This window comes from Lipotes vexillifer, unplaced genomic scaffold (assembly GCF_000442215.2).
Source record: "Lipotes vexillifer unplaced genomic scaffold, Lipotes_vexillifer_v1.1 scaffold478, whole genome shotgun sequence".
Taxonomy (NCBI): domain Eukaryota; kingdom Metazoa; phylum Chordata; class Mammalia; order Artiodactyla; family Lipotidae; genus Lipotes; species Lipotes vexillifer.
The window spans coordinates 922,266-948,330 of record NW_006779682.1 but is presented as its reverse complement, the minus strand read 5'-3'; the positions used below and the strand labels follow the sequence as shown (position 1 = coordinate 948,330).

The window sequence follows — 26,065 nt, the reverse complement described above, 5'->3', positions numbered from 1 at the left end:
GTTCCCAGCAAGAACTCTCCGAAAGCACAGGGACCAACCCGAGTATGAGGGCACGCACTGCACAAGTGGGGTACTGCGGGGAGCTGTGGACGACCCTTTTTGGCGTGTTCAGAGCTTAATATGGGGAGAGAGTGACAGCACAGAGCATCTCAGATAGTCCTGCTGGACAGCGCTGTGCTAAGTGACCGCATCTCCAAGGGTGGTCTGACCCCAACCTCTCTGAGAACACGTTAGCAAAGCAGAGTCTCGGGCATCTGATCCTGGGATGGGTGGCAGGACAGCCCCCTGTGTGTTTACAAGCCCACCAGGAAACTCAGATGCACACTCTCACCAGGCGTCTGAGGACAACTGTGTAAGTCACCAGGAAGCCTATTGATTCTTCAGTTTCTTTTCTGTGGCAGCCATTAGTTTCATTCCTCTTGCTGCTGGAAAAGAGAGCAGCAAGGGGAGAAGCCGTTTCTATAAATGGGAAGCGCAGGGGCCTCCCTGGTGGCGCAGTGGTTGAGAGTCCGCCTGCTGATGCAGGGGACGCGGGTTCGTGCCCCGGCCCGGGAAGATCCCACATGCCGCGGAGCCATGGCCGCTGAGCTTGCACGTCCGGCAAGGGTAGAGGCCACGACAGGGAGGGGCCCACGTATTGCAAAAAAAAAAAAAAAAAAAGGGAAGCGCAGGGCTTCCCTGGTGGCGCAGTGGTTGAGAGTCCGCCTGCTGATGCAGGGGACGCGGGTTCGTGCCCCGGCCCGGGAAGATCCCACATGCCGCGGAGCGGCTGGGCCCGTGAGCCATGGCCAGCAGCCTGTGCGTCCGGAGCCTGTGCTCCGCAACGGGAGAGGCCACGACAGTGAGAGGCCCGCGTACCTCAAAAAAAAAAAAAAAAAAAAAAAGAGGAAACGGAGGAAGGGAGAGAGATGATTTGCCGGGTGTCCACTCTGCAGGTGTACAGGTAAGAGCTGGGCAGGGAGGGATGCTTTACCACATCGTCATGCAGCAGACATGCTTTCGTTTTCAAAGATTTTCTGGTAAACATAGCTTGGGTCAGAAGGCTGGAGACAGAAAGATACGTGTCTGAAGCTGCCTGTGTTGGTGCTGGCCTCCAGCCATCCCTGCAGGCAGAGAGCACGTTCTAGAAAGGAAGTGGCTGGACTGGGAACGCAAGGGGACCTGTCTCCCCAGATCTGGCCAAAGGCCCTGGGGACCCAAAGAAGTGGCTTTGGGAACTCCCGTGGAAGGTACACATCTCAGGGTGGGGAGAAAGCTTTGTGCTCTGTGATGTAGTGATTTTTAATAAGAAATATAGTAACTATAGTCACCGTGCTGTACGTTACATCTCAGAGCTGATGATACTGTATCGCATTTTTGAAAGTTGCTAAGAACGTAGACCTTAGAAGTCCTCATCACAAGAAAGAAATGTTAAGTATGAGGACAGATGTTAACTCATCATGGTGACTATTTCACAATACCTACAAATGTAGGAAAGAAGAGAAATATATTATTTGGTCTGTGTCAGTTCCTGACAAGGGGCTCCTAAAACCCTTGGGACTGAAAAGAGCATCGTCTTCTGTTATGTTAATGAAGGGACTTGTGGTGGTAGTGTTTTGTTAATGAGATGGGAACCGTTTGCCTGGGGAAGCGATCCTGTGACCAGAGGGCTGAAATTTTCAGTCCCACCCCCAGCCTCCCGGAAGGGAAGAGGGGCAGGAAGTTGAGTTCAGTCACTGATGGCCAATGATTTCGTCAATCATGTCTATGTAATGAAGCCTCCTTAAAACCCAAGCGCGTTTGGAGAGCTTCTGGTGAGCATGTGATTTGGGAGAGTGGCGCTCACGGGGAGTGTGGAAGCTCCCCACGCCTCCCACGCCTGCCCTCTGGCTCTTTCCATCTGGCTGTTCTTGAGTTAAATCCTTTTATAATAAGCCTGTGATCTAGTAAGTAAAATGTTTCCCTGTGAGCCGCTCTAGCAAATTATTCAACTCCAAGGAAGGAGTCATTGGAACCTCCGATTGATCTATAGCCAGTTGCTCAGAAACACAGGTGACAACCTGTACCTGCTAGCCATTGGCATCTGAAGTGGGCAGTGTCGACTGGGGGAAAAAAAATGCACAACGTGAGAGTTGTGAGTTAAGTTTTATTGGGGGCAGAATGAGGACTACAGCCGGGAAGATAGCATCTCAGATAACTCTGAGAAACTGCTCCAAAGAGGCAGGAGGGAAGGTCAGTGTTACATATGATTTTAGTGAAGCAAGTACGTGCAGTCAAGCTGAGGCTGGCTGCTAGTCAGGGAGAGCAGATGTCACCGTTAATGATTTTAATGCTTTTCTAGATACGAGGTGATGCAAGAATTGGGCTCATAAAGTCTTCTCCTGAAAATCTAACTATCTGAAGGCCTGTTCTGCCAGTTTTTCCCAGCGCACAGGGGGCCTCACTCCTGATCTCCACACTGAGCTCCTTTCAGGGGGTGTTGACCGTCAGCGACTGCAGTGGAGGGTGACCTCATCCCTGAGGAGGCAGGTGGCAAGTGACAATTTGTAACTGACAACAGGATGGGGTGGGAGCTGTTGAGTAGGGCTGAGCCCCCTCTGATAGCCCTGTGACACCTGATGCCGTGTCCTGGTAAATAGTGTCAGAATTGAGTTAACTGCTTGGTGATGTAGAAAAACACACGCACTGGAACCAGCATCAGAATTGAAGCCCCAGAGCCTGGCCTCCGAGCTTCAGGAGGCCCCTCTTGCCCATGGTAGTGGTGGCCACCCTCAGTGGTGTCCTGGAAAGCTGGCTCTTCTGAAGGGCCAGGACACCTGGTTTCTAGCGTTTGCTGATTCCCCTTGGAGCAGGTACTGGTACACGGTTATGCCTTCAAAGTTTTACTTGGAGAGAGACAGGTATTGATGCCAAGTCTGCCCAGCAAAGAAAGGTATGTGAGTGTCCTAGGGCTGCCATGGCATAGTACCCCAGACTGGAGGGCTTAAATATCAGAAATGTATTCTCTCCCAGGTCTGGAGGCTGGAAGCCTGAGATCAAGGCCTCAGCAGTGTCAGTTCCTCCTGAGACCCTGAACAGAACCGTCCCTTGCCTCTTGCAGCTTCTGGTCATTGTCAGCACTCCTTGGCACCATTTGAGGAAAATATCTCAGGATGCTGAGGTCACACAGCTAGCAGGAAGAAATAATCCAGGCCACGTGGTCAGCAGTGACCCATGACCCATTCTGGCAGATTTTGCAGGACAATCAGACATGGAGCTCTTTCCCGCCTGCTCACACGGAGCCAGGGGCTAAGCCAAGGAAGGTTTAGACTTGGATCCGAGAGTAATGACATCTTTCTTCTTCTTTCCTGGAAACTGTGACAAAATCTCAGTGAACCAGATTTTTGTTGTTGTATTCTGCTTTTAGGAGAAATTAATTTCTATTTACTAGGAAGGGAGATGAAACATCCCCACAGGTCTATGTGAGGGGTCATAGAGATTCAGCACAAATCTGTCAAAGGAGAAAGTTTTAAATGAATTGCAGGGTTCTCCACAATGCAGGCGTGAGCCTGCCCAACTGTGGAACTTTCCCAGCAGAATCCAGGGCCAGCGCAGGTCCTGGAGGCCCGACCCAGGGGCCGGGGGCTGGGCACAGGGAGCTGGGATCCGGGGCCCTGGGACCAGCGACTCCTCTGGGACTGACTGAAGCGTGTAGAAAGCTGGAAACACAGGAGAAGCAAAAACAGTCCAAAGGAACAGGGTCAGGGAGGAGGGGCTGGTCTTCAAGATCACATTTCTGACTCTACCCATGACTAATGGTAACGCTGTACCTTGAGGTTTCAAAATCGGAATGGCGCTACTGTTTCCTCATTATCGAAGTAACACACTATTCATGAGAATCCTGAGTCTGTGGGTTTCTAGCCATGGGACGGTGTCTCGGGTGCTTAACTTATCTGAACCTCACTTCCCATCTTATAGAAAGATAGGGAAAACAGAAATGAAATCCGACAGCACGTGAGAAGACACCCGTGTGGTCGCCGAGCTCCTGAGAACGTCACCTGAGCCTGCTCCTGGCCTCTGTCCCTGCCCAGCCCACCTGTCCATGTGTCTGGCCAGCTGTCCCATCACCCCGCCACCATCCCTGACTCCTTCCTCAGGCAGTTTCCATCCACACCCACCCTCACGATGCTTCAGAATCTCCCCTTCGCTCTCACAGCAGATGTTCCCAAATTTTCTCCGTCCTGGGCACCCTGACTGTCTCAGTAATTGGTTCACGGTGCCCCGACCAAAAGACACACTGAACGGTTCTGTTGATTCATGAGTTAGGTCCAAAGAACTCAGTAACAGTAGGTAACGTGGTGGCCAACAGACATCCCTGTGTATCCTGGGAAGTTCTGATGACCCCAAGTGTACCTGCTAGCTTGCTGAGGTTCCCCAAGATGCCTGGGCCCCCAGTTTGGGAACACAGTTTTACAGCCTCGGCTAAGTCCCTTTTTTCACCTGTTCTTCCCTCATGGGTCTTATCTATGATGTTAGTCGTCTCAGCACAATTTGGGGGTGTCTTCAACAGAGAGGGCACCGTCCCCATGGTCCCAGCTGTCCATGTTGGGATGAATTCACTCTCCCAGCTATTCCAGGGCTGGGTGGACTGGAAGGTGGTCAGAAACGAGGGGACAGTCCAGTATGGGGGGAGGTGGGAGACTGAGCTCGGGCTGCACGGCTGAGCTGGTGTGTGCGGCCAGGCCGGCGGACGGCTCTGGGCTTTCTGACTTGTCCTCCGGTTGAGCCACAAGCCCAGCTCTGCCCTGTGAGCATCTTCCATCTGGCTGGGACTGAGTTACCTCCTTTTGTAATAAACTGTCCTCTGCCGGGACGGAGATCAGCACAGCCTCCATCCTTGCAGGTGATGGAGGACACACAAAAGGGCCACGGATGACTCACAAGGAGGCTCTCCTGCCCCTTCAGTGCTCCCTCCGTCCACCTCCTCCTTTGTCCACTCCTGGGCTGCTTTGTCCCCTGGGCTGCTGGTCACACTCTCGTAAGTAGACACAGCCCATTGCCCCTACTCGGATCTAGGTGAGGAATAGGGACAGGCAGGGTCCCTCTAGAGTGCTTTGGGTCCTGCCCCGTGAGAGGGAAGGCAGGAAACCCCCTCTCTGCAGGTGACCTCAGTGACACTCGTGTGGGACGGGCCATCTCTCTCCTGCCCACAGCTGCTCTTAGGCCCTCAGCCTCTTATCCTTTTTTTTTCTTTTCTCGGTACGTGGGCCTCTCACTGTTGTGGCCTCTCCCGTTGCGGAGCACAGGCTCCGGACGCGCAGGCTCGGCGGCCATGGCTCACGGGCCCAGCCGCTCCGCGGCACGTGGGATCTTCCCGGACCGGGGCACGAGCCCGTGTCCCCTGCATCGGCAGGCGGACTCTCAACCACTGCGCCACCAGGGAAGCCCAGCCTCTTATCTTTATATTATTAAAGAGAGCTTGGGGGCCCCTCACTTGATATGATCCTGCCACCCCATCCTGCCACACAGAAGCCCTGACACCAATACTCCTCCATGCTACACCTCCCAGGCTCTCTGTGGAACCACTGCCTCTTCAGCTGCAGCCTCTTCCCACCACCCCCACCCTGGATGCTCCAGCGCCCACCCCCTCCCACCGGAAAAGGCACAGGACATACAGACTCCCCGAGACTAGCTCTTTCGTGCCCTGCTCTAAAGTGCCACAGTCAAACCATAACACAAGAATAATCTTTGTTAAGGCCTTGGGGACAGGAGCCAAGGCGCAGAGCCAAGCCCAAGGCAGCTAGGACCGCCCACAACTCGGCCTGAGCCTCCACACTCCCAAGGCCAAGGCTGCGTGGGGCAGATGGTCTTCTTCCCTCTTTGACAAAAAGAAGCACTCGATTCACCAGGAGCGCAAACTCCTCCAGCTGGGCCCTCTGCAAAGTAATCTCTTGAGTTTTTATATTAAGGAAGTTAATATAATTTTACTATAATTTCCTTATATTAAGGAGATTAAATAAATCCCTGGATATGTCCTTTTTTTGGGGGGAGAGGGTGGGCCGCACCACTCATCTCCGTTCCCCGACCAGGTATTGAACCTGGGACACAGCAGTGAAAGCACCGAATCCTAACCACTAGACCACCAGGGAACTCCACTGGATATGTCCTTTAGGGTAATTTTATTAATGAAAAAAAAAAAAGCAGAGATGTTTTGCATGAGATCATATTTTCTCTTGATACTTGCTGGAAGGCTAGGTGTTTTGTAAAATGAATAATTTCACTGGGGAGTATGGTAGCGTGGGAGACTGTGAGATGCGGAACACATCAAAGGCTAAACCTCAGGGACTCAGAGAAATTCAGAAGAACGGGAAGATGCAAAACAGCTGGAAAAAACCCAGATTTATTTTTGGCCCCCAACCAGAGGGAGGGGCTGTCTGAGAGCCCTTTCCTCTAAAGCTAGCTTAGGCCACGGGCACTCCAAGGGCTAGGCGCCAGCAGTTCCTGGCCAGGTAGTGCCTGCGTCATTCCCACGCAGCCCCAAACGTCGGGATAGGCTGACAGGCTGGCTGTGAGGTTGGCCTTCCAACCAATTCACTCATGAGTTTCTGCGGAGCCATCTCACTGCCCTTCATCCACAAGAGGGAACAGAAGTGCTGGCTTAGGATTTGAACACAGAGGTAAGGGTGCTCCTTCCACTTGACAGCCTTCGCAGGGCTCCCCGGGGAGCAGGGCCAAACCTGGGGATCCCCCTTCGCTTACAGTCTCCGGGTCAGTGGGGCTGACCACTCAGAAGAGTGCGGATAGAAGACCTTCTCTGCCTTCTTCCAGCCCAAACCCAAGTGTCAGGTCCAGCCCTAACAATGCCAGGAAAGGCCAGGGCACAGCTCAGACAGGACGAGGCAGAGAGGCCAGCCCCCTCCCAAGAAAGGAGGTGCCCCTGGGCTGGGCTTTCTGAGCCCCCCAGGAGAAAGGGGTGCTTCTCCCAGTTCCCTGAGCTCATACTGACCTCAGGACGTTTGCACTTATGTTTCCTCTGCCAGGAAGGCTCCTCCCAGGTCCTCCAATGTTTGCTCCTCTGCTCCTTCATTTCCTGTACACGGACACACCCTCAAACAGACCCCCTACCCCCTGACACCTGACCCCTGGCTCTATAAGCCACTACCTTTCTTCCAGACACTTCATCGTCACCTGGGGTTATATCATTGTTGGTTGACTTATTTGTTTGTGGGGTGTCCCTGACAGAATGTATATACCAGAAGCAGGGACTTTATCTGGCTTGATCACCACTGTACCCCCATGGCAGGAAATACCTGGCACATAGTAGGTCCTTGTATTAGTTTGCTCCAGACACCATAACAAAGTGCCACAGGCTGGACGACTTAAATAACAGAAATTTATTTTCTCACAGTCTGGAGGCCAAGAGTCCAAGATCAATGGGTCATTGGGGTTGGTTTCTCCTGAGGCCTCTCTCCTGGGTGTGTAGACGGCCGTCTTCTCCCCGTGTCTTCACGTGCTCTTTCCTCTGTGCACCTCTGGGTCCTAATCCCCTCTTTTCATAAAGACAGTCAGGTTGGATTAGGACCCACCCTAGTGGCTTCATTTTACCTCAATCTCCCCTTTAAACGCCCTATCTCCAGTACTGACACACTCAGGTCCTGGGGGATAGGACTCCAACATAGGAACTTGGGGACATGATTCAGCCCATATGAGTCCTCAAAGCATACTTGTTGAATGAATGAATGAATGAACAAATCACCCTCACTTTTAAAAACAGGTCAGTGGCACACACAAAGTTGTGAATGTGCATATGTGCAGTCTAAGGAAGGCAAACTGTTCGGCCCAGCATTCAGAGGTGCTATAAAATATGAAAAGGTAGGTTAGGACCAAATTTTTTACGAACTCTGTTCTGAAAGAAAACATGACAGAGGTTTTTAGAAAGGGCAGTGACATGATGAGACCAGGGGTTTAGAAGCAAAAGGGGCACAATGTGTGCACAGGGGCCGCTGTCGAGTAGAGGGGACGGACGGAGGGCTGGACTGGAGGACCACAGCTGGACACGGGGTACCAGTGGACACCCCAAAGGCCAGCTACGGGGGAGGGGCCACCTCAAGACTCCAATCCTCCCCACTGGTTAGTGCCCTGGGGCTGGCATAAAAAAATTCCCCAAACTCGGACGCATAAAACAAGACATTTATTTTCTCCTGGTTCTGGAGGCCGGAAGTTCCAGGTCGAGGCGTCGGCAGAATTAATTCGTCCTGGAAGTGTGAGGGAGGATCCCTTCCAGCCCTCTATCCCAGCTTCTGGGGTTCCTGCCCCCCTTGGGGTTCCTCGGCTTGGGGCAGCATCCCTCCAATCTCTGCCTCTGTCGCCCTCTGGCCATGGATCTCTGGGTCTCAAATCCTCTCTGCCTGTCTCTTCTTGGATTTCGGGCCCACCCTCATCTCCAAATTCTTATCAGTTACATCTGCAAGCGGCCTTTTTCCAAATAAGGTCACATCCACGTGTCCAGGTGGACATGCATTTGGTAGGGGGGGTGGAGCCATTCCACTCGCTGTATCCACTCTGCTCCCAGTGGAAGTCACAGCAGGAAAGGGTTCATGACCCAGAGCCACTGGCTGGCCTCTGGGCCCTGACTTAGGCCAGTAACTGGACCTCTACGCTTCAGCTTCTTGACCTGGACAAATGAAGATTGGCAGCTAACACGTAGGGTTGTTGTGAAAATGAAATGAGCATCTTAGAGCAGCGCTAGGTGAGGCCGGTACTCAATACCGCCAGCTCTTTCTAGGGTGCTGACTACCTGATTATAGGCCCCATGGAGAAGCAAGAGACCCAATCAACCATTTCTCCCAGGCTCCCCAGCAGCCTTACCTAGTCTGTGTGAGAAACAGTGATGGCAGGGCAGAGACTGGCTTCAAACGGACCCAGGAGGGGCTGCCTGTCATCTCTCCGCACCTTACGGTCTCCTGTCCAGTCCTGAACCTCAGGTGACACGGAGCCCATCAGAAGTAACAGTGGGACATTCAAACTCTCCTGTGGAAGCGTGGAGTTCGCTCGTCCCCAGGCCCTGGGGGCCCATGGAGACCCCTCTTGTGCTCTGCGCCTGTGTGTTGCCATCTGCCCCTCTTGCAAACAGGGCCTCGCTGGGCTCCTGGCCTCCCCTGTGTGCAGAGGGTGGGTTGTATGGGGCTAGGCAAGGCAGAGCTGGAAAAAATGCAGCCCTGGAGAGGTCTGCTGGGGGACGTTTGGGCCACGTTCCCAACTTGTGTCTTTGTAGAGCTTGCCAGGAAGATCGGAGGTGCTGAGCAGTGGTGACCGCACCCACCAGCTCCCCAGGCGACAGCTGGTGCCTAAGCCCTACGTGCAGCTCAGTTTCCTCCCAACACTGTTGAAAAGAAGAAATGAATTCCTTCCAGCAGCAGCCACTACTGCCACCGGGCGCAGCACCTGGACAGATGATGTACCCCCCCCCCAAACTGGCAGGGGGGAGGGAAGGACCCAGTTTTCCTCGCCAAGGGCTTCAATCTGCTGAATTTGAACCACCAGCAGCCAGGAGGAAACAAGGACCAGCAGACATCAAAGGTAAGTCGGCACAGGTATGACCAGGAAGGGCGCATCCCAGCAGCCCGCGGGGGTTGTGGGGGCGGGGAAAGGCAGGAAATAAAACCTGCAAGTCTGGTCCAGCCCCAGGCGCACAACTGGTGTCCCCCTCTCTCCTGGGCACTTCCAACAAGCACCAGGGACAGACACAGTCTCTGGGGGCAGCAATGGCCTTCCTGGACATGAATCTGGGGGCTCCATTCCCTGTGCTGGGGTCTCCTTCCTGGGAGCTTTGCCTCCAGCTATGACTAACGCTGTCATCACTGCCAGCCTGCCTTCCCCACCCCACCCCAGCTCGGCAGCCGCGGGCCCACTCCTCTCACCCCTCCAGCTGGGAACGCCTGCCCCTTGGCGCCAGATGGCCTGTCTCTGCCTGTCTCCATCTCCATCTCCAGCCCCAGCCAAATATTCCCCCCAGCAGCAGAAGCAAAGCCTCCACAGGACGAGAGCACAGGGGCCTCCCTGCAGGCACATCCAGATCCACCTCTCATCCCTCCGGTTTCTAATTCGGCCACAAATTCCCGAAGTTGGTGGGAGCCCCATCAGAGGCCAAGACTGTGAAGTCTGTTGTGTCTCTTCCAGGGGCTTGAGAACAGCCTGTACAGCCAGTACGAGGAGAAGGTGCGGCCCTGCATTGACCTCATCGACTCCCTGCGGGCCTGGGTGTGGAGCAGGGCCCGGCCCCGCCCGCCATCGCTGTCACTGGGGACTAGAGTTCGGGCAAGAGCTCCGTGCTGGAGGCTCTGTCGGGGGTCGCCCTTCCCAGAGGCAGTGGTAAGCTCTGCCGGGCCAGCCTCCTGCCAGCCACAAGGCATCCCGGGGACCAGTGGGCTCAGGAGGGGTCGCTGGGAAGGCCCCCGGGAGGGCAGCTCCCACAGGCCCTGGGCGGCTGCGTCTGGAGTGCGTGGTGTGGGCCGGGGGGCCGGGGCGCAGGGCCCTGGGTGTTCCTGCCGCCCCTAGTTTCTGAGTCCTCTTTCACCTGTCAGTAGTCATCCCTGGGCCTGTATCAGTCGGTTTCTTTCTAGTCATCTTTCTAAGAGCTAGAAGCATTTCTTCTTTGATCTTGTTAATTTGTGAGTTTCAGGTAACATGTGAAGTCTTTTTGAAGAATTTTCTCAACCCTTTGAGAAGCTATTAGCCAGGATCCTGGTGTGATAAGACACAATGTTTCCTTTAAAAAGAGTTTTGTTTGGCCATGCTGTGTAGCATGCAGGATCTAGTTCCCCAACCAGGGAGCGAACCCACGCTCCCTGCGTTGGGAGTGCAGGGTCTTAACCACTGGACCGCCAGGGAACTCCCTGTTTCCTTTAAACATTTTTAAAGTGTGTGTAGAGTTAAAAAGCTGTTGTACATTTCTGATTTAATAAAATAATTATAAAGGAAAAAAACAAGGAAGGAGATGGCATCCTGTAGTGGGTTAGAGGTTCCCCTGTCCTGGTTCCCTCCCTCATTCCCATCTCCTGCCAGCACTGCCCATCGGCCAAACCCAACCAGAACCCAGGGGGCCAGGGCTGCCCCCTGGGCACAGAGGAAGGAGTGGGGATGCCGGAGGGCTGCCGGGACCCTGCACAGCCCCCAGTAAGAGTGCCCTGGCCTGTGCCTCCTCCCGACCACAGGCAGCTGGTCCTTTACTCCAGAGTCTTCTGTGAGTTTCCCACCAGCCCCAGTGCCTGACATGTGATGGAGTCAGAGTGGGGACAGGGCTCCTGCCCTCCGCCCTGGGTTCAGCATTTTGGGGAGAGAAACAACAGAGCAGAGAGTCTGGAGGCCAGTGTGGCCATGGCAGTCTTGTGAGGCAGGCAGGTAGCCCTGGGCATACCTGCCTTGTAGGACAGTGCTGTGTGCTCCCTCCACACCTGAACGGGAGAGGCTTGGAGGGGCCGGACAGGGTCAGGCAGATCTCACCGCTTCACATCCTGCCTGTCCGGGCCCTGGGCTTCCACCCGGACCACGCCCCAGGCCTTTCTAGGGCCCGGGGGAAAGTGATGGGGCTTGGAGATTTGTGTACCTAGGCCCTAAAGATTTCAGATGAGGCCTCTGGGGACACCGGGGAGAATAAGAGCAAAGGGCACCTGTGAGAGTTTCTTTTTAAGGGAAACAGGATGTTTGGGAAACTCTCAGGAATCATAACCAGGTGTCCGCTGGTGCTGAAACTGACAAAGCAGGAGTGCAAGTGGACCGGGAGAATCAGCTGCCGGAAGACGGAGCTCCAGGTGCAAGACCCCTCAGGTGGAGAGGGAAATACGTAAAGGTGGGGCCCCGCGGGTGGCTACAGGTCAGCTCCTTCTAACCCGAGTCATCATCGGTCATCGGGGCCTCTCCAGCTCCACAGCAAGCACCCGTCTCTTCTTTCCAGGCTTTTCCATGTGCCAGTCCCCCTGCCTCAAATGCCTTCCCTCACATTCTGTCCCTCCTCCTTGCCTGCCTAATTCCTATTTTTCCTCTGGGTCTCAGTTTACCTGCCCTTCCTCTGGGAAGTGTCCCCTACGGGACCCCCAGCCCCAGCTACCCTGGTCACTGCTGGGTATATGTGTCCCAAGGAGCTGCTCCAACCTAACGTGGCTGGTTGCCTGTGGCCACGTCCCTGTTCCCATCCAATGCAGCTTCCCCCAACGCTGACCCCACCCACCCATCATTTCTGGAAGCATAGCCAACAGTTGAGATTAGCCTTAGGTAACCACAGAATGATCAAAAGGCTCAGTTCCTCCTGGAGTCCACTTCTGTACCTGCTCAGAGGGGACCCTGGAGGTCACCCCCTCGCAACCCTGCCCCCCAGGTCCCTGAGCATGCCCACCCCTCCCCCTGGCTTCTCCCCCTTCCTGCTCTCAAGCTGGGCTCAGCCAGGCAGGCGAAAATTAACCCTGATCATCACAGGAAACTCTACAGCCACAGCTTCCGTTCCAGGGAGATGGGCTTCCTCCTTACTAAGCAATAAACTTAGCATCTGAGACTGGGGTTTTTACATGACTCCGTGGGCTCAGCACCCCGAGAATCCTGTTGTCTCAGCTGGCTCACCAGAGGGATCCCTCCCAAAATAGAGAAGTGCTGCCCCAATTCTAGCATCCACCCCTCAGAACAGAAACTTCTTGAGACCCTCAATTGGCAAGTTTCCTAGCTTCAGATAATAAAAGTTCTGCACCTTCTGTGCCGGCCGTGCCTGTCCTGTGCTGCCTCGTGCCCGGCACATCCTGCAGCCCTGTCCAGATCTACCCAGACTCTCTCTAGCCATGAGCTCTGCGGGCAAGACTAGGAGGGTACCATGGGTGCCAGCTTGGGTGAATGTTCTGTGTAAGGATGTATAATGAGCATCTTTAGAATAGTGTCTTAGAACTCTGGTCCACTGCTGATGGGAGGGTAAGTTGCTGTAACCACTTTGGAAAACTGGCACAATATCCACTAAGGCTGGAGGTGTGCCCACCCCATGATGCCCCAAAACTCCAGTCCTGAGTATATCCCCAGCCAAAAGGTGTACCAAAAGTCAGGTTCCAGAATTTTCATAGCAGCACCCTTGTGATCCCCCCCCCCCCGCCCCCCATTGGAAACCACCCAATGTCCATCAACAGTAGACTGCATCAAGGCACAGGGTGGAATAACGCATGGTGATGAAAAGGAAGAGCCCTCGGCTATAAGCACCAATAGAGGGTCCAGCCTGTGAAACTCACCAAGCCACGTGCTTAAGACAATGGGTACTTTCCGGTACCTATGGTACACTTCAGTACAAAGTTACAAACTCATATCTTAGGTAGTGACCCTGAATGATAATTAAGGCAGGAAAGGTTTACAAAGGAGCAGCCTGGCTGTCATCCCCCTGACCCCAACTTCTATCTCTAGAGAATTAGGCAATTAATCAGGGCTGTGCCCTAAGTTGCCTGCCTATTTCTCACATCAGGGCTGTCCCCAAATATAGGTGAAATATGTAGCTGCCCACAGGTTTCACTGCTTCTGCTAGGTTGGGTTGTTCATTTGGACTCTCGGTTTTTCTTCTCTCGGTATCTGTAGCCCAGGATGCAGTAGCTGGGAATGGAGTTGGCATTAGCCACAAGCTCATTAGTCTGGAGATCACCTCCCCTGAGGTTTCAAATCTGACCCTCCTTGATCTGCCCGGCATCACCAGGGTGGCCGTGGGAAACCAGCCCCGTGATATCGGACTGCAGATGAGCCGGGAATGGGTCCCACGCTAAGTTGGGGAGACTTCTGAGGTCTCTGCCGGCAGCCCCAAGGGCTCTGGTGCACCTTCCCAGCCCTCACTCTGAGTAGTTGGGGAGGAGGCTGGGGTAGGACCATCTAGGGCTGGGGCCTCATACTCAGATTCTGACAAGGGCCTGGTAGTCATGGAAACGGGCGAAGTTGACTCACTGGCACTGGAGGTGTATAGGTATTGACGCCCTGCCCAATATTGTCCTGTGAGAATGTTGGCCCAGTGTTACCACTATCCCAATATTTAAAAGAAGCCAGAAATTGGATTTTTACATGGGATCTGCCAATTTTAGCAACAGTTTTTTAAACTAACGCTACGTAACTCAATCGGAACGCAGACTGTTATCTCTGACCAGGGGCAGAAAGACCAGCACAAGGCACAGGAATGAGAACTGCAGACCAGCAGTGACCCAATACAAACCGACAGCCGCTGAGCCTTGGGCTTCTTTGCTAAAGATCTTCCCCCCTAAGGTTGCCTGAGGACACAGTTGTCACTGGGATGCCAGAGTCACACATGATCTTTGGGCTGGGTTCACCCCAAGAGCAGGCTTGTCAAGCTTTGCCAGGCCAGCTCACACAGAGGCCAAGGAGACGAGGATGGTCTCAGGAGCGTTGGGGTTGGGGTCCAGGGTGTAAAGGGACAAGGTGGAGGATGGGGAGAAGGTGATACCCTCCTGCCCTAGGACTGGGGTCACTTAACTGCCCTCCTCCCTTTTACAGGAGGCACTTCCAGTGTTGGGAGCTCAACCACAGCCCAACTAGGATTGTGTCAGTCCTTTCTGGATGGGGTCTCTGCTAGCTCCGCTGTCTTGGGCAGTTAAATTACTCTTCCTTCCTATATCCAAATCACCATTCTCTGTCTCTCTAAGGAGCAGTGTAGTTAGGTATTTCCCTTATTGCGTTAAGGGAATAATTCCACACTTCTTACCCCGCTTCATTCAGCAAACGGGTGGGACTTCCTAGGGTATGAGAAAGATGCTTGCCTGGGGTCAGAGCATGATGCTTCTTCCTGCCATAATCTCAGGAATATCACAGGGAAGATCTGTCGATGAAGGAGGGGTCTCATCTAGCCATAGGAATCAGGGAGTCTTCGAGAAAGAAGAAATATCAGTGATGAGCTTTGGAGGATAAGTAGGACATCAACAGAGAGCTCAATAAGGGCAAGTGGGTGGACATTCCAGAGGAAGGGGACAAGCTAAGCCAAAGCCCAGAAGTGTAAAAACTGGGTCATGCTCTGGGATGTCTAGCCGTGCTCTTGGGTGACCAGAGACGTGTTCTTCCTTTGTGATTCCTTGGCGTCAGATCAAGGCACTTATCAAAAAGTACATCCAGAGGCAGCAGACAATCAACTTAGTGGTGGTCCCCTGCAACGTGGACATCGCCACCACGGAGGCATTGAGCATGGCTCAGGAGGTGGACCCCGATGGAGACAGGACCATAGGTAAGAAGAAAGAACCAAGCTTCTAGAGGACAGGAAGCCAGGGGGAGACCCCTCATATATTTAGAAGGTCCTGGAATGTAGCTCTGTTACAGGCGCCCACATCCTGCCTTAGATCCAAGTGCTGTTCCCAGGGAAGCTCCATGGGCTCAGGGTGGGTTCGAGCACAGCAGACGGGTCGCCCTCACTGACAGTCGGGGTTAGATGTGTGGCCAACATTTGGAGGTTCTTTGTCCTCCTTCCTATTGTCCCTTATTTGCATTCTTGAACCATTCTGGATGGGGGAGGAGAAATGCCTTATTTGTTCTCCAGAAGGGTGAAAGTGGCCCGTCAGCTCTGCAATTCCACAGGTAAAGTTCTTGTGAGTCCTTGGTCCATGGAAAAGACTTTCCCAGGGCCTGTATGAACATAGGGAACATACTTCCAGGCTTACATTGGAGCACAGGTGTCTGCAGAATTTATATTCAAGCAGAATGCTTCCTGGGGCAGATAGGTTCCCTTAAATTTCTTTTTTTTAAAAAGAGTCACTCTGGAAGGCATTATAGGGGACTTGGTTTAAGAGCACAGACTTCCTGGGTTTGAATCCTTGTTCTACCACTTACTGGCTACATATCCTTGGGCAAATAATAGCTGCTATTTTAAATTGTTTAATATTATTATTCAATATCACTTCTCTCCCAATCACTTCACCTACCCGTTGAGTTTGCCTTCCTGAAAATTTGCGAGTCATTTTCCTCCACTAAATGGATACTCAGTATATCATTGCCTTTTCCACTTTTTCCTCAACAAATGCCTAGTTTTCCAGTAAGGATAAAAATAACGCTAGGGGAATACAGCTCAAGTGTAATGTGTTATTATATGCCAGACTACACTTGTGCCCTGTTAGCTGCTGATTTCTACAGGTGTCTAGAACACATTGAACCGGAAAGAAAACTCAGGTTTTGGGTCATCAGTCATTGTGCAGTTATAAGTCATTAGGGATGTCTTATTGATGACCACAGAGGATAGTATCATCTGTTCAGTAGATTGATCTATTTGGGTATCAGTGTCTCCATAGAAATTGAATAACACCAGTAGTAGTTTTCTGTTCTTCTCATTTGCCACAAACTCTAATAACCAAAAGTTCTTGCTAAATATTAGCTATTATTGTTATAAATTCAGCTAATTACTATAACCATAGAGTATACACAATCTGACCTCAGTATATTCCGAACAGCATTATAACATCAATGCAAACTTTCCATGGTCAAGTACAGAAATACTTGACTAGGTCAAGTACAGAAAGAGAGAACAGTGTGCTAGGTTTAAAAAGGAAATGCAGTATACACTCATGTACACAGCCGCCTTATTCACAACAGCCAAAATGTGGAAGCAAACCAAGTGTCCATCAAGAACACAGTCACTTGGAAATCAAAGCTTCTGGTCCAACGTGAGCAGGAAGGAGTGAGGGCAGGAACATGAGAGAGGAAGGAGGGAGGATATAGAAGCAGGTACCCGCCAGAAGGGGCAGAGTGAGTCTGCGACAGGAGACATTAGAGAGAGGGCACAGACCCTCCTTACAGTAGGGGATGATGTGTTTTTGGAAGCATGGTGTTGGAGTGGATCGGTTCTGATAATGTATGCTGCCTAAATGTCTGGCACCCAGTAGGCACCCAAGAGACATTTGTTACATAAATTACGCAAGGTAGTTAATGAGCTGAGTGAATGGGTGAGTGAAGAAAAGTACAAGTAAGAGGAGTGACGATGGAATGAATGAATGAATGGGCTATCAGGCGCTGGGCAATCAAGGCTGCAGGAGGCTTTGCTGGTCATGGCCAATAAAAGATCCCGTAGCCTAGCAGCATTCAATATATTTGAGTAGAGAACCAACCTCTCGAGTGCCCTTCTCTAATCACCTCACAGGAATCCTGACCAAACCAGATCTAGTGGACAAGGGCACTGAGAAAGGCGTCCTGAAAGTCATGCAGGACTCACATACCATCTCAAGAACGGTTATATGATAGTGAAGTGCCGGGGTCAGCAGGAGGTCATGAACAAGCTGAGCTTGGCCGAAGCAACCAAGAAGGAAATGATGTTCTTTCAAACACATCCGTAATTCAGGTAAGATTCTTTAGGACAACCTTGGACTCCATGGAAAGCAGCCCCGCCTACCAGAATTGGCCTAGATGACTACCAAATTATATATAAAAGTTATACAATTAGCATAACCTACCCTCGTCTTTATTTGGGTGTTAAATTTATTGGCTTACTTAAACGAACCATTTTTTCTTGGACTCTGATGATGGCACTGATGAAAAATTGTAATAGGGTATTTCTTAAGGCCGAGCACACTTCGGTTTCTCAAAATGTTTTCACTTGCTTTCTCATTTGAGTCCCACAAAATCTTGAAAAACACTGGGATTTTTCCCGTTGAATTGGGTACTTTTTTCCTTTCACTTTATTTAGGAACTTGCTGTTCCTGAACAGCAAGTTCAGGGCGAGAAGGGTAATAAGATACAGAGGTCACTCCTCCTTTAAGGAGAGACGGTGGGAAAATGGTGAATTTTTGCAGACCAGGTTTGCTACTTGCTCTGTGCCCTTGGGAGATGACTCAGCCTCGCTGAGCTTTTGCTTTCTCATCCTGCTAATGCCTCACAGGATTGCGGTTAGGATTAAATAATATGGCACACGCACATGTTCTGGCCAGCACTCTATAAATACCACCCTGGTTCCTTGTTTCTCTCTGCTCCTGCCCTGAATGGAAGAAACAGATCGTTTTCAGTAGTGTTAGGGGTCACAGGGAGAGAAAACTCTGCTCACCAAGCAGAGAGAAGATTCTGTAATAATCACACCCATGGTTCTCAACCCCGAGGGAGCAGTGGAATCTGCGAGAGGGTTTGTTAAAATCCAGCTGGCTGTGCCCTGTCCCAGAGTTTCTGAGGTCTGGGGTGTGGTCCCAAAATTTATGTTTCTAACAAGTTCCCAGTTGAGGTCGACGTTGCTGACCCAGGGACCACACTTTGAAAACCACTGTTCAAGGTCTCTGGGGAAGTTAAGTCTTGGATAAAAAAGTGTGCTGAAATGCTTTGTTGTTGAACATCTGAGATTTAATCCTTGTATGCCCACATGCTGGGAGTCAGCCCTTGCAGGAAAGGCACTCACAGTAGCACTGGAAAAATGATCCTATTGGGTCCTTCGTGAATTTATGTTAACAGCAAACACTCAGCAACCTGACCACCTGGTATGTGACCCTGGGCGAGCTACTTAACCTTCTGGTGCATTTGCCTTCCTTTAAAATTCATTGTTCAAGGATTAAATATTTGTAAAGCCCTTAGAATCATGTAGGCGCTTAGTAAGCACCTTGTAAACACCTTTTTAAATTTAATTTTATTGTGGAAAGAACATTTTTCATGAGGTTCACCCTCCTAACAAAAGTCTAAGTGAACAATGCAGTGTTGTTAACTACTGGCACAATATTTTCCAGCAGAGCTCTGGAACTTACTTATCTTTCATAACAGAAACTTTTTGCCCTCTGGTCAGCAAGTCCTCATTTCTTCCTCCCCCCAACACCTGGCAACCACCATTCCCACTCTCTGATTGTGTGAGTTTTAGATAGCTCACATGAATGGAATTATGTAGTATTTGTCTTTCTGTGACTGGCTTATTTCACTTAGCATAATGTTCTCAAGGTTCACGCATGTTGTCACATGTTGCAAAATTTCCTTCTTTTTAAAGGCTGAATTATATTCTATTGCATATATCTACCACATTTTTTACCCATTTACCTTTCCATGAACATTTACGTGTTTCCACATCTTGGCTATTGTGAATGGGGCTACAATGAACATAGGAGTGCTAATATCTCTTTGAGATCTTGATTTCAATTCTCTTAAATAAATGCCCAGAAGTGAGATTGCTGGATCATATGGTAGTCCCATTTTTAATTTTTTAAGGTACTTTCTTACTACTTTCCATAGTGGCTGCACCATTTTGAATTCCCATCAATAGTATACAAGGGCTCCAATTTCTCAACATCTTTGCCAACACTTGTCTTTTGTTTTTTGATAATACCATCCTAAAAGATGTGAAGTGACATTTCATTGCAGTTTTGATTTGCATTTCCCAGATGAGTAGCTGAGCATCTTTCCGTGTGCCTGTTGGCCATCTGTATGTCTTTGAAGAAATCTCTATTCGAATCATTAGCCCATTTTAAAATTGGGTTATTAGGGTTTATTTGCTATTGAATTGTAGAGTTCCGTATATATTTTGGAAATTACCCCCTTACCAGATAGATGGTTTGCAAATATTTCCTCTCATTTTGTAGGTTGCCTTTTCCTCTGTTGATTGTTTACTTGCTGTGCTGAAGTTTTTAGTCTGATGTCATCCTACTTGTCTATTTTACTTTTGTTGCCTGTGTTTTTGGTTTCATATCCATGAAATCATTTCCAAGATCAATCTGATGAAGATGTTCCCTCATGTTTTCTTCTAGGAGTTTTACAGTTTCAGGTGTTACATTTAATCCTTTAATCAATTTTCAGTTGACTTTTGTGTCTAGTGTAAGATAAGGATCCAATTTCATTCTTTTGCATGTGGATATCCAATTTTTCCAATATCACTTGTTGAAGAGATTATCCTTTTCCCGTTGTGTATTCTTGGCACTTTTGCCAAAAATCAGTTAACTGTATAGGCATGGATTTATTTCTGGGTTTGCTATCCTGTCCCATAGGTCCATATGTCTGTCTTTATGCTAGCACCATACTGCTTTAATTACAGTAGGTTTGTAATATATTTAAAAACAGGAACTATGATGCCTCCAGTTTTCTTCTTTATCAAGATTGATATTGCTGGGGCTTCCCTGGTGACGCAGTGGTTGAGAGTCTGCCTGCCGATGCAGGGGACACGGGCTCGTGCCCCAGCCCGGGAAGGTCCCACATGCCACGGAGCGGCTAGGCCCATGAGCCATGGCCGCTGAGCCTGTGTGTCTGGAGCCTGTGCTCTGCAACGGGAGAGGCCACAACAGTGAGAGGCCCGCGTACCACAAAAAAAAAAAAAAAAAAAAAAAGATTGATATTGCTATTCAGAGATAAATATTTGCTATAAGAAAGAAAAGACTAATTTGGGCAAGTCACTTAACCTCTATGACGTTATATTTGTTTTGCTTTTCCTGAAAAGATGACTTACCTCATGAGTTTATTGGGATGAAAAAAAGAAAATAAATGTAACCTTCCCAGCACTGTGCTTGCCTAGGTATTAGCTTGCTCCATAATTATCAACTGTCCACATTCGCTGCCTGGCTTTTCTGATAGCGTGTGTTGCCCCAAGGAGCTGAGCTCACCTACCCACTTACAAAGCCCAGTGTTGGAAAATGATCATATGGACCCTTTATAAATTCATGTGTGCTCTGTCTGGTTTCGGAGTTCTCCTGGAGGAAAGAAAGGCCACGGTGCCCTGTCTGGCAGAAAGACTGACCACTGAGCTCATCTGGCACATCAATGTGAGTCAATGGGTTGAGTTGCAAGCTACAAAAATAGCAGCCTGTCCAGGTCACTTTCTTAGTCATGGGTTGACTAAGACACTCCAGTGAACTGTCCAAACCAGCAGACAACAAGCACATTCTGAAAATCAAATCTCTCTTGGGTCAGAGGCTCATGACAGAGTTCCTGAAATGGGAAAGCAATAACTGCATAATGTTGAAACAAAGAGTTGAATCCGTCAATTTGGGGGAAGCAAAGAAAGGAGGAAAACTCTAATACCGGGTTAGCTGTGTAAAAAGGAGTGAATGCTGAGTTAGCAAATTTTTAAATAGGTTGTTAACGATTCACAGTATAAAAAACATTTTCCCAGCTTCACACTTATGGGAAATAAATGTTCAGTTTTCACTGATTCTCAAAGATAGACAACCACAAAGTTCTCACGATGTCATTGAAGATAGGGGAACCGTGGCTGAGTGCTTATTGAGAAAGAGGATATTTGTAGTCACCACCCCTACCGTCATGGGCTCTGGGAGCGTGCGACAGCTGTCATATCTGCACACCCCCTACGAAGAGGATAATGACCAGGACACACTGAGGAAAGAGGCGGCAGGCATCCATACTAAAAACAGCCCTTGCACCAAAAATATTAAACCCGCACAAGCTACACAAGGACGCTCTCACATATAATTAGCCCTCCAAGACCTCAGTAGATAATCATTTCTCCTAAACTCACTGAGTAAGAGAAATATAAGCAAATGAAGAAGCAGAGGAACCATTCCCACTTAAAAGACCAAGAGAATTCCCCTAAAGGAACAAACAATGAAACAGACCTCTTCAGTCTAATAGACACTGAGTTCAAAAAGGAGGTAATAAAAATACTGAAGGAATTAAGAAAGGCTGTCGACAGAAGTGCAGATTACTGTAAAAAGGAACTCGAAACTCTAAGGAGGAGCCAAGAAAAATTAGAAAATTCATTTGCTGAGACGAAAGCTGAGCTCAAGGCAAGGAAGAGCAGAATGAATAGTGCAGAAGAAAGAATAAGTGACCTGGAAGATAGAATAATGGAAATCACCCAATCAGAACAATAGACAGAAAGCCAAATGAGAAACAGAATATTTGTCATGCCTGCTTCAACCTTTTACATGAGGTAGAACAATATGGGAAGATGGAAAATTAACCTTTAGAGCAGAGATGATCCCAGGGGCTGGACTCCAGTCCATGCTAAATTGCATGTCACGCAAAATCGATGCATTCTTTTGAACCAGAAAACACATACTCAAAGAATGTTTGGTTGCAAGGGTCCAGTGGTTCTCAAACGGTGTGTGCACAAAAGTTACCTGGAAAGCTTGTTTAAATTCAGCTTCCTGGGCCCCTGGCTGAGTTTTGGAGTCAGTGGGTCTGGTGGGGATGGGGCCCGTGAATTTGCTTTTCTCAGCTCCCAGATGATCTGGGGAACACACTTTGAGGAGCACTGATTCTAGTGGAATCCCCTCAGTTTGCAACAGAGAATTCTGAAAGACATATCCCTGTCTAAAAGATATATCCCCTGTCTAATTGAGAAAAACGTCTTTTTTGCAAAAACACTTTGCATTTTGATAATGTTTTCATAACATAGTTCTCAACATTTAAATATTTCATTTTAAATTTTGAATTTAAGTTTTGTACTATTTTAAATTAATGAAAAAAATTTATATCAAGACTCAATTATGATAATTTGAAATATCAGGGGAAAATGAATACATTTCTGCCTCTAGAGATACAAATACAAACTGGAGAGAGAGAGAGAGAGAGGCTGAGACCTTATCAACTTCTTGGTACCCTAATCCACAAACTGCCTCTAAATCTCAATGAGCTCATCCTGCCTGGCTGGCTGCACCAACGTCCTTCCCACCGGTGTCTTTACCTGTAGTGTTTACCTGCTCGGGCTGTAAAGGTGGTGAACGGGATGCAAAGTGGAACTCTACTGTTTACCAGCTCAGCAATGATATCAAGCAGTTTGGCTCTCTGAGCCTAAGGTTCCTCTCTTGTGAAAAAGAGGCAATGAAGACACATGCTTTGTACCACAGTGCAGGGCTTCACTGCGATGTGAAGGGCTTGGAATGATGCTTGGCCCAAAGATAACCCTCCTTGGTGGCCCTCTGCATCCTTCCTGCTCTTCCTCTTTGTTAAACTGTTGTTAGCAATGTTGACTGCTTAGGACTGTACCCAGCCTGACAGCGACACACAGACATAGCCTCTACCAAAGCACCATTTATCACTTTGTAATGCTCAAATGACCACCAACATAACATTTTGCTAAAGAAATCTTCCATTATATTCAAGCATCAACTACAAACTGGCACTTGCCATCTGCCTCTACAAGGATTAAATCATGAGCTGTTGCAGTTGCTGACCTTCAACACCCCCTGAAAGGAGTTCAGGGTAGTGATCAGGAATGATGCCCTCTGTGCTCTGGGAAAAACTGGCAGAACAGGTCTTCAGATAGTTAGAAATTCTCAGAAGATTTTATGAGCCCAATTCTTGTATCTCCTCATATCTAGAAAAGCACTAAAATCCTTCACGGTGACATCTGCTCCTCGTGACTAGAAGTAACCTTCACGAGATTAGCAGAACCTTCTGCAAAAAAATCTGTGCTTGATTGCATGGACTCCCCCTTCACCAAAACCACATATGTACTGACCTTCCCCCCTAACTCTTTGGGGCAGTTTCTCAGAGCTCTCTGAGATGCTGTCTCCCAAGCTATAGTCCTCATTTTGCCCCAAATAAAACTTAACTCACAACTCTCATGTTGTGTTTTTTTTTTTCCAGTCGACAGTTCATACATTTTCATTGAGGTTTTTTGTTTGTTTGTTTTTAATGTTCCTCCATTCCTGCCTTGCTTTGTATGTTTTTTAAAGTCTAATTGCGGTACGCGGGCCTCTCACCGTTGTGGCCTCTCCCGTTGCGGAGCACAGGCTCCGGACGCGCAGGCTCAGCGGCCATGGCTCACGGGCCCAGCCGCTCCGCAGCATGTGGGATCCTCCCGGACCGGGGCACGAACCCACGTCCCCTGCATCGGCAGGCGGACTCTCAACCACTGCGCCACCAGGGAAGCCCATGTTGTGCATTTTTTAAAGTCAGCACAAGAATACTTCTTCTCTCAATGAAAAGCACTGAGCCAAACACAGCAAAAAAATAAAAACAAAAACTGGCCCGCATCTGATTCCTCCCCGCTCTGGTCACTTGACAGAACTGCAGAATTCTTGACACCAGATGGTTCAAGCTGTAGTGCATAGCATTGCATCCAAAGCCCTTCTTGAGCTCTTAACAGGGGTCCATCTCAACAAGCTTCACACAATAATAGAAATTCCAGATCCCCTTGAATGCTCTCAAATGAGACTCTGCCCATACACCTAAAAAATTTGTCAGCTAATTTCATCAAGCTGCAGCGTTTCATTGTTTGCTCTTCTTTTGTTCAGAAATTGCTCCCTTTGTTAGAGACTCAAATAAAGGAGAGTCACCAGAGGGCGACAGATGAGCTGCGCCAGTGTGGAGATAACATCCCCAGCAACGAAGTCGATAAAATGTTCTTTCTGATTGAGGTGAAGATTACTGGGGACCCCATGTGACCCTCGGACACAGAAACTGGCTTCTCCTTAGATGGTCGCATCCTTTCTGGTGGCCCTGCACATCTTGAGGTGGCCCTCCTTCTGTGCGAGCTTCCCCACCTGTGGCTTGCGGGAGCCCCGCCCTGCCCTCCCTGGGTCTCACCTGGGGGATGAAGTGGCTGGTGGGTCATCGGAGCCCCTTGAAGCCCCAGGTCCCACACCACACTCAGCTGTCCCAGATCCCAGCTCTGTAATGTGATGACAGCCCAGAATGATGCTTTTATCTCATTTTTCAGAAAATTAAGGTGTTTAATCAGGACATTGAAAAGTTAATAGAAGGAGAAGAAATTGTAAAGGAGAAAGAGGTCCGCTTATATAACAAAATCAGAGAGGAGTTTAAAAGCTGGACCCTCATACTTGCAGCCAATACCCAAAAAGGTGAGTCTGGGGACAGGGCTCCCGCAAAAGCAGCATCATGTTTACCAAGACCAGAAGTTACTTCCGGCACATGAAAAGTGTGCGAAGAGCTGACTGTGCCCACACGAGGGACCCCTTAGTATCTATAACAGCTTCCCACCCATCAGTGTGGTGGGTGCGCTGACCACACCAATTCAATAGAAGACGATTCCACCACCTACTTCCAGCTTTCTTCTGCTCCTTTGTTCCGAGACGAGGCAATTTCACTTACCCCATCTCTTCCCTCCTCTTCACCCCTAATCCAAGATCAGAGAGATCAATGCTTTGACAAGAAACTCCTTGCTTCCCCTGGCAGAATCCCAACTTCCATTCTGCTGCAGCCCAAATGCCAATAGGGTGTGTGCCCATGGGGTGTGTGTGTGTGTGTGTGTGTGCATCTTTGTTTTGGCACTTGATAAAAACAGCACTATTCCTTCCATGGTAGGAGTCCTCCAGCTGTAGTCTGGATATATTCTTGGGAGAGCTGTAAGTGCCATAAGAATTTCTGAGTTTCTATTTTCATTTCATTAATCAGATTTTTTCCTACCAATTATAAACATTCAACTTCTTTCTTGGGTTGATGACTCTCAACTGAAACACCTTTGAATAGAATAAAATTTTTGGTTCTTAAGAGTCAGTATTTCTCAAACTGGCATTATCAGACCATGAATATTTTTTTTCATCATAGAAAAACTCTGTTTACAAACATTGTCATAGGTTCATTGGGTAATCAAGACTTGAGAAAAAGTGCCTATCTTTAAAATGTTCATGAAATTATTAGAATTTACCCTGGCGATTTGTTTTATGTTGCAGCTAAGAGCATCATTCATGAAGAAGTCTCAAAATAGGACAAGCAGTCTCGAGGCAAAAGGAACTTCTCGGATTTGTCAACCACAAGACGTTGGAGACCATTATGAAGCAATATCTCGAACAACTGGTAGACCCAGCACTCGAGATGCTCCAGAAAGCCGTTGGTTTGGAACTCTCATAAGTACCTTGCAAATGATCATCCCAGTACCTCCCATAGTCTCAATGCCTTGAGGGAGAGATTGGAATGGAATTACCAAACACAGCCTGCAGATGCTTGCCCAACTGGGGGGGAGGACGATAGTGTGTATGAACTTCACCTACCACATACCTAAGCCTGGACGCCGCTGTATGAAGAACAGTCTGTTGCTAACCCTGCAGAGAACACATACCCAGAAAAGGACCAGAAATTGATAGGACCCGCTCAGGGTGGTGGCGTATTTGGCATCTCCCTTTATGGGGACGAGGTACCATCCCCCACTTCTCTCTTGGTCTGTAGATCTGGGGAGCTCGGCCCTAGAATGGGCTCACTGTATCATGATGTATCCTCCCTGTGTCTTTAACCCATTTCA

General features: G+C 49.3%; 1 protein-coding gene and 1 non-coding gene across 2 annotated transcripts in view; one reads left to right on the top strand and one right to left on the bottom strand.

Moving 5' to 3' along the window:
* Positions 1-6,035: 6,035 nt before the first annotated feature.
* TRNAE-UUC (transfer RNA glutamic acid (anticodon UUC)) lies at positions 6,036-6,107 on the bottom strand. Its single transcript has one exon. It is a non-coding gene; the product is annotated as a tRNA-Glu (tRNA).
* Positions 6,108-9,353: 3,246 nt separating this feature from the next.
* The window catches only part of MX2 (MX dynamin like GTPase 2), a 20,211-nt gene continuing 3,499 nt past the window's right edge, over positions 9,354-26,065 (top strand). The window contains 15 exon segments of the mRNA XM_007452882.1: positions 9,354-9,422; positions 9,424-9,537; positions 10,138-10,210; positions 10,213-10,329; positions 11,677-11,779; positions 11,781-11,806; positions 13,555-13,724; positions 15,055-15,193; positions 17,093-17,155; positions 17,158-17,284; positions 20,579-20,663; positions 24,102-24,224; positions 24,527-24,668; positions 25,500-25,552; positions 25,555-25,660. Of these exon segments, the coding sequence (XP_007452944.1) occupies positions 9,357-9,422; positions 9,424-9,537; positions 10,138-10,210; positions 10,213-10,329; positions 11,677-11,779; positions 11,781-11,806; positions 13,555-13,724; positions 15,055-15,193; positions 17,093-17,155; positions 17,158-17,284; positions 20,579-20,663; positions 24,102-24,224; positions 24,527-24,668; positions 25,500-25,552; positions 25,555-25,660 (1,507 nt within the window). The 5' untranslated portion in view covers positions 9,354-9,356.